This window comes from Oncorhynchus mykiss, chromosome 12 (genome assembly GCF_057628025.1).
Source record: "Oncorhynchus mykiss isolate SJ-2025 chromosome 12, ASM5762802v1, whole genome shotgun sequence".
NCBI lineage: Eukaryota > Metazoa > Chordata > Actinopteri > Salmoniformes > Salmonidae > Oncorhynchus > Oncorhynchus mykiss.
In genome coordinates this window covers 65,515,662-65,527,343 of record NC_143033.1, presented here as the reverse complement: position 1 = coordinate 65,527,343, position 11,682 = coordinate 65,515,662, and the positions used below count along the sequence as shown (strand labels likewise).

Sequence of the window (11,682 nt, the reverse complement as noted above, 5' to 3'; positions counted from 1 at the left end):
TTTCCGTTGCAAAACATTTCCCTTTTCCCAGAGTAAACGGTTTAACATGGCCTGTGTGGTCCAGTGGTTACAGCCGCGGACCCTGGAACACATGTATGCCAGAGTCGGCATGGGTTTGAATCTATCTCACTGTCCTTTGACTCACCCTCTCACTGTCTTTCCAACACTGTTCTAGTTCTTTAATAAAAGCAAACAAATTAGTGGGACTGCCCCACTCCTTAAAAAGTACCAATTAAACAAAGAGTAAATGGTTTCGCAACTGTTTGCTACGGTCTTGGTCTAAATGAATACACACTTGGTATTTATGGCAGTCTGATAGTTACCTGCCTGCCACTCCACCATTACATGAGATGCTTGTTGAGAGGCATTCTCAGCTCAATGATAAATAGCTGTAGTTCACTATAAAGAATGTATCTACAGTATTTGCAGATACAGTATACTCAAGATGGAAAAATATACACAACTTGTAAAATAATTATAAAAATAGCTTTCCATTTAATCATCACGTGTGATGTCTGTGTTACTCTCTTAACAATCATGAACTGAGCTCGGATGATCAACCAAATGTAATCCTATAGCATAACACAATTACATTTGCTCTCCAACTTAATTACTTACATCACAAGAAGAAAATGAGTAGATTCAGTAGATTCATATTCATATTGAATGAAACCAATCACTTATTGTTGAAAGTTTTAACATACTATTACAGTGCTTTTCACATACAATGAGAAGTGTAGTGGACATAGAATCCACTTTTAGTGTATGCCCTATAAGAAAATATAAAATGAAAGGAGAATGGGAGAGAGGGATAGGAGGAGAGAGAGGGAGAAGGAGAGGAGGTGTGTGGCCCCACCGGACAGTGCAGCACAGGTGACAGTGAGGTCAGAGTTATTCCCACTGGAGGAGAAGGTGACGAAGCCTGGTTGGTCAGTGCTGATCTGGCTCTTGATCCAGGCCTGGTACTGGGACACTCTGGCATACACTCCTGGAAAATTTGGTTTAGCACAGCTTACTCCGAAACTCACAACACCAGACTGGATCCAGACTAAGCCCGATTTGCTCACTAGCGGCCCCCCTGAGTCTCCCTGTACAGAGACAAATGTTACATCAGGGTCAGTGAACAATGCAATTACCAGCAGAAGTTCTCAGGGTTTTGGTTTGTGATCATCTCTAATTTGTCATTAAAAAGTTCCTACACAGTCAAAATCTTGTTTTTCTTGAAATTGGATGATATTTGGATGAAACCAGAACAAACTATTACTGCTGCTTCTACATTGATAAAGTTGGATCATAAAGTTACTGGTCCCCTCCCCCATGTCAAACACTTGGATTCAGGAGGCGGGATTATTAAGGGCTTTATGTGACATCACATAAAGCCTCTCATTTGAATACGCCAATGGTAATGTATTATTCTCTTACCTAATTTCATTATGTACCGCCTTGTAACTGTCATCGCAGAAGGCGTGTTTAGATAGCTAGGTAGATAGTCTACTGGTGTCCCCTATTCAAGGCAAAGATACTGATAGATTTCCACTTTCATCTGTGTCTGGTGTTAGCTAGTAGCTGGCTAGCTAGGCCTTTGGCCAGCATGGAACAAAAGCAGGGGAAGGGTTGCCCAAAAACGCTTACGCAGTTGTTATGTCATTACATCAAGAGACATTAGAATTGGAAAATGGCGGAAGCAGATTTTATGTTTGAATCAGATGGTGTGTCTCGTGGAGATGAGAGTGAGAGGAATTGGATTACAGTGGCAAATGCAAAAGGAAATAAGAGAAGTGGTCGTGGAATCTAGTAAATCCAAGCCTAGTTCTGGTTCTTTTTTGGTCGGAGTAAAGGTTTTGAATTGATGTTGTTACCTGGGAGATCCGTTTTGAAGTCTCTATAAAAATGGTGGATGCGTTGGACGAGGTGGCGTCGATGAGAGTAACGAGAAGTGGGCTTATCATGTCGTTTTGCGTATCTATGGAACAGAAGGAGCATGCTCTGCGCCTCAAGAAGATATTGGATTGGAATGCGTCCTGTGTGGATCTTTGAAGCAGGGCACCTATCAAGGGTGTTCTCTGGGGTGGCGCTAGAAGTAAATGCAACGTGTATACGTGAAGAATTGGATCAAGTGGTTGGTGCACAACGTCTGGCCCGCATGGCGGATGGAGTAAGGAAGCCCACCCCATCCGTTCAAGAGTTTTTCTTATGAAGAGTCTGCCTTCTCACATGTATTTGGGTTTTATGAGATACCCTGCGAGAGCCTACGTGACCCAAACCCGAGCAGTGTGATAAAGGCAAATGATTTGGTCGTGTCTCATGTGTGTGTAGATGGGAGGGGTATCGTACGCCAGCTGAGCCTAAATGCTGCAAAAGTGGTGGTGAAGATGCACCCGGATTTCTGAAGTGTCCTGTTAGGCTGAAGAATGGCAAGAATAAGGGCTGTCCAGAAGGTCTCCTATCTGGAGTCGTCGAGAAGAGTGGAAGAAAGGAGTGGAGTTAAAGAAGTAGTAGGAGTAGAGACACAAGATGATGTTCCTTGTCAACAGAGGGATCCTGACATGTTGCGTGTTAAGAAGGTGGACTTTGTAGCATTGATTATCAAGTGCACTGCACAAACGGAGAGGAAATCGGAGAAAATAGGCATCATTGTGAGTGCGGCCGAGCGTTTTTTGCTCTGTTTACACAGGCACCTGATGGGATTTGAACTACGACTGAAGGAGTGGGATGGTTTTTTAATCTATTTTTGACGTATGACGTAGCCCCTCCCCCCTTCCCATAATATAATAGTTTTTGTTTCAATACCCCATACAGCAGGTGGCGGCAATACAGCAATAGTTGTAGTCTACCATAAAACCTTAAAGAAGAAGATAGTCATGATATATGAAGATTGTTTGGCAGTCAATACATATATATTTAATTAAATATACACAGACAGCCCTCACCCTGTAAAGTTTCAATCGAAATTGTCCAAAATGAGTTAGCTAGCTAGCTTGATAAACAGTGCTGACAATTCCATTTGGGCTAGCTAGATAAATGATTTAGCCAACATTTTGTCTATATTGATGCTGTTACAATAACAAAATAGTTGGACAAATCATTTGTGAAAGCATGATGTGATGTATGACAGGATTGGATGTTGCATGCAATTTCAATGTTGTTTGAGCTGCTTTGTGTGTAAGCAAATTTGCTTGCAACAATGCTCAGCGCGACAATGCTCACTGCATCCCTGTTGCTTGACAAAGATATTTTCAAAGAACCGTCAGTCAAGGTGAGCTACCCGCCCACTCAGACTACTAGCTCCCCACCTGGTCTCTATTTTCAGACTTCCTGGTAGTTTGACACGAGAGTAAAAAGTAGTCATACAAAAAGTTATTTGAATGACCTTTAAATAATAGCTCTGCAAACCGCAGCTAAAATGCAGCTTTAGCTCTGCAACTACAGTATTTGGAATTAAACACACCTGACAGGAATCCTTTCCTCCTGCCAATAGACCAGCACAGATCATGTTGCCTGTGATTGAACCCACTCCAGCATAGAGACAGGTACACTTCCTGTTCCCCACTACTGGCAGCTCCACCTCCTGTAGGGTCTGGGGTGAGGGCAGGGACACTGAGGAGGAGAGGCCATGAGAGACAGGTCACCTTTTACCGATAAACCGTTGTATACATTTCTGATCTGCTCCAACTGTATTGATACAAACTGAACTGGACAAAAAAAGTGACATATGTACAGGTAAAGGTTGTACAGTCAGGTCCAGAACTATTAGCACCCCTGATAAAGATGAGGCAAAAAAATACTGTCAAATAATACGAATACTGAGCTATATTGAATGGAAAATGTTATACTAAAACAATTGCTCAGAGAACATGTAATTAAAAAAAAGATCTGAAAAACACAGGGGTGAAAATGATTAGCTCCTCTTTTTTTCAATACCTTGCCGTGCAAAAGTAATGGCACTGAGCGTTTTTCCTAATATGTTTTATGAGATTTGAGTACAGAGAGAGAGCTCTTTGGCCACAAAGAGGTGGTTTTGGCGTCGAAATAAGGATGCATAAGCAGAAAAGAACCGCAAACCTACTGTCAAATATGGTGGTGGATCTTTGATGTTATGGGGCTATTTTACTTCCACTGGTCCTGGGCCACTTGTTAAGGTCAATGGCATCATGAACTTCACCCAGTACCAGGGCATTTTAGACAAAAACCTTATTGCCTCTGTCAGGAGGCTGAAACTTTGCCACAAGTGGATCTTCCAGCAAGACTACAGCCCCAAGCACACATCAACATACACAAAGAAATTGTCAATTGACCACAAAATTAACCTTTTGCAGTCACCGGACATTAAACCCATTGATAACCTGTGGTTTGACAATGAAGGATATCAAGGATCTGGAAAGATTATGTACGGAGGAATGGTCTGAGATACCTCATATTAGGAAAAGGCTCAGCGCCGTTATCCTCGCAAGGTGAGGTATTGAAAGAAAGATTTGATTTATTTCATTGTTTAAAAAAAAAAATAATAATCTTTATCAAGGGTGCCAATAATTCTGGACCTGACTGTGGCTTGACAATGCAAAGTCGGCATTGGGACCAACAGTTCTAACCTCCACTATTGATATTGCCCCAGCCAGTGACCCAGCTAGTGGTGCCATTGTAGTTTGTGCTGCCCCCTGCTGTCAGACAGACCGGCCGAATGTAGTTAGTGAAGGTGACGGATGACGAGAGCTTCAGCAGACATATGTCATTGTCATTGGTTGCACTGTTGTAGTTGGGGTGGCGGATGATCTGAGAGACCGTTCGGGACACCTCGTTGGGGTTGGCGCTTTTCTGATTTTGCCGGCCCAGGTAGACAAGCAGGCCAGACGTGCTGGTGCTGAGAATGAAGGGAGGGAGTTGAGGCTAAAGATTATAAGTGTGATTGTTAGTGTGCTTTCTTACAATTGACCTAATTCTGTCATGTATTTTAGAGAGATAATGTCACCTCTCTGGAGTCACTTATTTGACAATCATCGACAGACTACCATAGAAGCTAGCAAGCACATACATTTTTGTTAGGAAATTTAATTTTCAAGTTTTTAACTCAAGTTTTTGTATTTACATGGTAGAGTTGTCCTCAAATTACCAAGATACATTATCATTTGAATTAACTCTCTGAATTAAGTGATTATTCATGAATACAGTAGATAAAATAGTACATAGGCAAATACAGTGTATAGAGACGTTTCAATCACACATTGGCATAATATACAGGTTGGGGGGAAAGGGAAAGGGGGGATACCTAGTCAGTTGTACAAATGAATGCATTCAACTGAAATGTGTCTTCTGCATTTAACCCAACCCCGGATGGGATAGGTTATGTCATTCTACCTGGCGAAGCAGTGAGCGGCAGTCAGGACCCAGTCTTTGTTGATAAGGGAGCCTCCACAAAAATGTCCACTGGATCTGTGCAGACTGGCCTGCCATGGCCAGCTCCCCGCCACTGCATTATGACCCCCCACGATCTTTGTGTTGAGAGGAGCTGTGCCGCACACTGGAGGATACAAACCCATGAGAGGCGGCTCATGATAGAACACACAAATCCCTCACATTATAAAAAGAGCAACAAAAAACAAAAGCTGATTTGAAGTTCTGCAGTTGTATGTAATAACTTACCATCCAACTGCGCATGGCCACCTGGGTGAGGGAAAGTGGATTGGTGTTAAAGTTTTTTTTCAGTTACCAAGTTATAGTACTTAAATTGACATGCTAATAAGCTAATATTTAAATACTATGTAAAAAGAAAAAATTCACTGAACTAACCCTGGCTGGAATTAGAAAGTGCCTGTGAAATCTTACAAAACACGGGTTTGTAAGAGGGAAAAATAACAAACAGGACATTCACTGAAACAGCCCACTAACCAGAAATATTCAGTGGTGTAAAGTACTTAAGTAAAAATACTTTAAAAGTACTACTTAAGTAGTTTGAGTATCTGCATTTTACTATTTATTTTTTGGAGGACTTTTACTTTACTACATTCCCGAAGAAAATAATGTAGTCCATTATTTACTGCATACATTTTCCCCTGACACCGAAAAGTACTCGTTACATTTTCAATGCTTAGAAGGACAGGAAAATGGTCTAATTCACTCACGTAAAGAGAACATCCCTGGTCATCTGATCTGGCGGACTCACTAAACACAAATGCTTTTGTTTGTAAATTATGTCTGAGTGTTGGAGTGTGCCCTGCCTGTCCGTAAAAAAAATGTAAACAAGAAAATCATGCCATCTGGTTTGCTTAATATAAGGAATTTGAAAGGAGTTATACTTTTGATACTTAAGTATATTTTAGCAATTACATTTACTTTTGATACTTAAGTATATTTAAAACCAAATACTTTTACTCAAGTGGGCACGAACTTCGTCAGGGAAATGACCGGACCAAGGTGGTGAGCGTGCATTTTCTTTTTACTTTGAATGTCGCCAACAAAAAAAAACTAACGTGAAGCTGACTAGGCCTATACAAGCCACTAACACAGACAACTACCCACAACACCAAAAGGGAAAAAAGTATGATTCCCAATCAGAGACAACGATAGACAGCTGTCCCTGATTGTGAACCATAACCGGCCAAAACATAGAAACAGAAAACATAGAAATAAAGAAACTAGAATACCCACCCTAGTCACACCCTGGCCTACACCAAAATAGAGAATAAAATCCTCTCTATGGCCAGGGCGTGACACAAGTAGAATTTTACTGGGTGACTTTCACTTTTACTTGAGTCATTATCTGTTAATGTATCTTTACTTTAACTCAAGTATGACAATTGGGTACTTTTTCCACCACTGGAAATGTTACCCTTCTGTTATCGTCATAGGCAAAACTTGTGGTTTAACCGGATGCATTTTTTGCCATACCAACCTCCCTTTGCTCATACTATTCAATGCCGCTCAGTGGAAGTAATTCTAAGGCCAAAGGGAGGATGGAATGAAAGAAAACAGCCATTTCCAGAATTTCAAGTTTGAACCCTCTTACTTAGAACTCAGTGGAGGCTGCTTAGGGGGAGGGCAGCTCATAGTGGCTGGAACGGAACGAATGGCATCAAATACATGGAAATCATGTGTTTGATGTAGTTGATCATTTTCCACTAATTCTACTAAAGCCATTACCACGAGCCTGTTCTCCCCAATTAAGGTGCCACCGACCTCCTGTGTTAGAAATATTCTCACTCTCATTATCTTAATATCTAAACCAACAACATCACTGTGTAAAGTGGGTGAAATTCAGCAGTGAATGACAGAAGATTGTGGGCTGGGCTAGACTAGTCTATTTCTCATCGTTAAAGAACAAATCAATCATGACGGGAATATACAACAGTAGTTTGAGGGATAGTCTTTTATTTATTCTGTGTGTAAACCAAAAAAAAGTTATTTGAAACAATAGCATAACTTGGGACATTGCTGTGAAGAATATGATGTTTTAATTATCATACTCATTAAGCTACAAAAGTGTCTGTGCTCAACCTAAACGTGTAGACAATACAATGAATGAACCGGAATTACATTTACTCTGACGGGTCAACCTAATGTGTCTTCTTGTCACGTTCTGACCATAGAGAGCCCTTATTTTCTATGGTAGAGTAGATCAGGAAGTGACTGGGGGTTAGTCTAGCTTATTATTTCTATGTGGGGTTCTAGTTTTGTTTTTCTATATTGGTGATTTTGTATGATTCCCAATTAGAGGCAGCTGGTAATCGTTGTCTCTAATTGGGGATCATATTTAAGTAGCTTTTTTTCCACCTGTGTTTTGTGGGATATTGTTTATGTGTAGTTGTATGTCAGCACTACATTTTCGTCACGTTTCGTTTATTCTTTTGTGCGTTTCACTTAATAAAGATGTGGAACCCAGATCACGCTGCACGTTGGTCCGAGTATGCTTCCAGCGAACGTGACAGAATATCCCACCACAACAGGACCAAGCAGTGTGCCCAGGAGGAGAGGGTAACATGGACTTGGGAGGAGATTCTGGACGGGAAGGGATCCCGGACTTGGGAGGAAATCCTGGCAGGACAGGATTGCCTTCCTTAGCGGGAGATGCAAGGAGAGAAGGGAGGACAGCGACGAGGCCGGGGTTCGCGGCCACAGAGAAAGCCCAAAAGACAGCCCAAAGATTTTTTTTGGGGGGGGGAACATGGGGTGGTCGGCGGAGCCGAGGAGTGAACCAGAGCCAGTCTGCGAGAAAAGGGAGAAACTGGAGGAGAGTGAAAGGAGAGAGTCAGAGAGTGGATGGAGGTATTGGAGGAGAAAGAGTGGAGAGAGTTGTTGAGTTGGTGGAAGATGCACGACAGTTGCCCTAAGGAGCATCTAATTAGTTTAATGCCACCTCAGTCAGCTCCCCGTACTCGTCCTGAGGAGCGTGCTATTAGTCTGGTGAAATCTGTGCCGGATCCACGCACCAGGTCTCCAGTACGCATCCACAGCCCAGTAAGTCCTGTGCCAGCTCTCCAGCCTCGCCTTGAGGATTGTGTCATTTGTGAAGTGCGTGTCCCCGGTCCGGTACGTCCTATGCCGGCTCCACGCACTAGGCTTCCAGTGTGCTTTCCCAGTCCAGTAGGTCCTGCGCCTGCTCCCCGCACTAGCCCTGAAGTGCGTGTCACCAGTCTGGTACCACCTGTGCCGGCTCCACGCACTAGGCCTCCAGTGCGCCTCCCCAGTCCAGAGCTTACGGCGACGGTCCCCGGTCGGAACCTCCAGCTCCAGGCCAGGAGCCTTCCTCTGTGCCGATGCCCAGTCCGAGCACGGCGTCCAGTCCTGCTCCATGGCAGGAGCTTTCCTCGGCATCTAGGTCCAGTCCAGGCACAGTGTTCAGCCTGGGTCCATGGCTGGATCCACAGGATGAGCGGGTTCTCCGGCCCGCATCAGAGCAGCCACCAAAGATGGTGGATCCGCAAGCGGAGTGGGTTCTTTGTCCCGCACCAGAGCCATCCCCGATGCTGGAGGATCCGCGGGATGAGCAGGTACTTCGCCCCGCACTAGACACCCCCCCCCCCCCCCCCCCCCTAACCCTCCCTTTTGGTTTCAGGTTTTGCGGCCGGAGTCCGCACCTTTGTCACGTCCGGACCATAGAGAGCCCTTATTTTCTATGGTAGAGTAGGTCAGGGCGTGACTGGGGGTTGGTCTAGTTTATTATTTCTATGTGGGGTTCTAGTTTTGTTTTTCTATGTTGGTGATTTTGTATGATTCCCAATTAGAGGCAGCTAGCTTTTTTCCACCTGTGTTTTGTGGGATATTGTTTATGTGTAGTTGTGTATCAGCACTGCATTTTTGTCACGTTTCGTTATTCTTTATTGTTTTGTGCGTTTCACATAATAAAGATGTGGAACCCAGATCACGCTGCATGTTGGTCCGAGTATGCTTCCAGCAAACGTGACACTTCTGTCCTGTCACGCCCTGACCGTAGAGAGCGCTTTATGTCTCTATTTTGGTTTGGTCAGGGTGTGATTTGTGTGGGCAGTCTATATTCTATGATTTTCTATTTCTATGTGTTTGGCCGGGTGTGGTTCTCAATCAGAGGCAGCTGTCTATCGTTGTCTCTGATTGAGAACCATTCTTAGGTACCCTTTTCCCCTACCTGTTTTGTGGGAAGTTAATTTTGTCTTTGTTCAGGGCACATAGCCCAAAGCTTCATGGTTTGGTTTTTTGTTCTTCGTTTTGTCGGCGTCATTTTTGAATAAAGAAAACATGTATGCTTCCCATGCTGCACCTTGGTCCAGTCCTTCAGCCAGCTGTGACATGTCCAATATTGACCCAGCACTGGGTTGTTTTTAACCAAATAATGTCAGTGCACTTTTAATCTAAATTTAGTATTTGTTTTTACTGAGGCAGTTCACATTACTAAAACAAATATAAAACCAGTCCAAAATAGATTGTGGTCCTGTAATATACTGTTAAAGCAGTAATATCAAACATATTCACTGTTTTAATCCTCTTCTCTTTTCAAACACAGAATTTTCACAGGCAGTCTCTTTAACCCCTCAAGGTTGAAGTCCACGCTCCCACAAAAATCTAATTTGGCATAATAAAAAAATTGCAATAAAAACCTGTTTACGCTAGAGATATGTTTCCACCAGGCATTCCACTGATTTCAAAACTCGGTCCTCCAGAAAGTGGAGAGTGGAGAGCACTAGCAACATTATCACAGTTCTTTGTGAGATCTTTCAAAAAAAGCTGTGTTAGAAATGATTACACACACATACTGAGCAGCTCATGTTATAGACAGAAGCGTGCTACATGGCCCACTTCCAATCATGGCTAGTGGGAAGGTTCCTGTCTTTTCCGTGGCTAAACGCACTAGGCACGTAATTTGACAATTGTATCCATATTTACAGATAGCATACAAGTTTGTTATGAAGGCACATGCGAGTTCAAATGTTCCAGAAAGCATTTCCAGATGGCACATCTTAAAATTCAAAATCAAATGGCTAAATGATCCTGGGTACGACCTTCTTAAAACAATTCCATATAGCTTAGTTGACTGCATTTGATTTAAAATAATAATTCCCTCTTACCTTTTCCAATGCAGGTCAACGTTACTACCACAGCACACAACGCCCACCACGAGTCCATCCTATCAGCTGCTCTGGCTTTCTGTGTCATGTCTTTAAAATACTCTTTGTTGAACGGGGAGGTACTGTATGTATGTACGTAGGTAGGTAATTGTTTGTATTGAGTCAGGGTGTGACACTTACCTCACAATACTGGTCTCTTACAATACTGGTACATCCTGTCATCTCTCTCTCTCTCTCTCTCTCTCTAGCTCTCTCTCTAGCTCTCTCTAGCTCTCTCTCTCTCTAGCGCTCTCTCTCTCTCTCTGTCTTTGTGTGTGTCTTTCACAACCTTATGTCACCGATCATTTCCTCATTTAGCACTCTTTCAATATCAACTGTTCTCAATTCAGTTAAATTAAAATCATGATTTGGCAAATCATGTATTTGGCTGTTCTCCAAATAGCATTTTAGAGTTGTTAAATTGTGTAGAAATGCAGTAAATTATATTTAAAAAAAAAAAGATTATTTCAAGCCTAGTCAAATACAGTAAAGGAGACAAGCTATTGACTGTTTTTATTTTTTCATTGATAAAATTTGTTTGTGGGACCTGCGGGCCCCAACAGGAACCTTTTCACACATGAGAAACGATGCATCACCAAAAGAGAGCATGGATTTCCAACAACTCATTGCCAGGCTGACTCCGATGCAAGACTACAATACTGTGGCTGATATAAACGAAAGGCTGATGACACCAGGAGCTCAACTATTCCTACAGCAGAGCACTCCTCCAGCACCTGCACCGCCAGTCATTGCATTAACGAGCATTGGCTTGCGAAACGACCTCTAACTTCCTTCATACTGTAACAATGGGGAGGTGTGAGGATAACGTAATGGCATGTCTCAGGCTGGACGTGTTGGCAGTCAGGATCTCTATTCTCCACCGAGTGTTGTTAACCCCCCCAAAAGTCGGTGGAGAAACAATGGAAGTGGCATGGAAGTGGCTAGAGTCTTGAGAGGTGTAAGGATAATGAGGAGTCTGAAACAATGGGTATTTGGTGCAGTGATAATGGCTGGAGAACATCTAGTCTATTTTTGGATTTTGCTGTTCTCCAAATATAATTTTAGAGTTAAAAAATTGTGTAGAAATGCAGTAAAGAAGAGTCAATAAATA

The 11,682-nt window shown here is 42.7% G+C and overlaps 1 protein-coding gene across 1 annotated transcript; it reads right to left on the bottom strand.

Annotated features, from left to right (window-relative positions):
• Window positions 1–472: 472 nt before the first annotated feature.
• On the bottom strand, window positions 473–10,723 carry LOC110537935 (trypsin). Its single transcript, XM_036938007.2, has 6 exons — window positions 10,533–10,723; window positions 5,638–5,658; window positions 5,353–5,515; window positions 4,590–4,858; window positions 3,449–3,597; window positions 473–1,088 (listed from the first exon to the last, which is right to left on the bottom strand). The coding sequence occupies exons 1-6, from the start codon at window positions 10,618–10,620 to the stop codon at window positions 771–773; spliced, it is 1,008 nt and encodes a 335-aa protein (XP_036793902.2). The 5' UTR covers window positions 10,621–10,723; the 3' UTR covers window positions 473–770.
• Between the last annotated feature and the right edge of the window lie 959 nt (window positions 10,724–11,682).

What these genes read in the sequence shown, in the direction of transcription:
- LOC110537935 (XM_036938007.2), bottom strand. Translation starts at nt 10,620, where the DNA reads ATGACACAGAAAGCCAGAGCAGCTGATAGGATGGACTCGTGGTGGGCG. An exon ending in TGGCCATGCGCAGTTGGATG is followed by an intron (nt 5,516 to 5,637) that starts GTAAGTTATTAC and finishes TGTATCCTCCAG; the next exon opens with TGTGCGGCACAGCTCCTCTC. An exon ending in GAGGAAAGGATTCCTGTCAG is followed by an intron (nt 1,089 to 3,448) that starts GTGTGTTTAATT and finishes GTCTCTGTACAG; the next exon opens with GGAGACTCAGGGGGGCCGCT.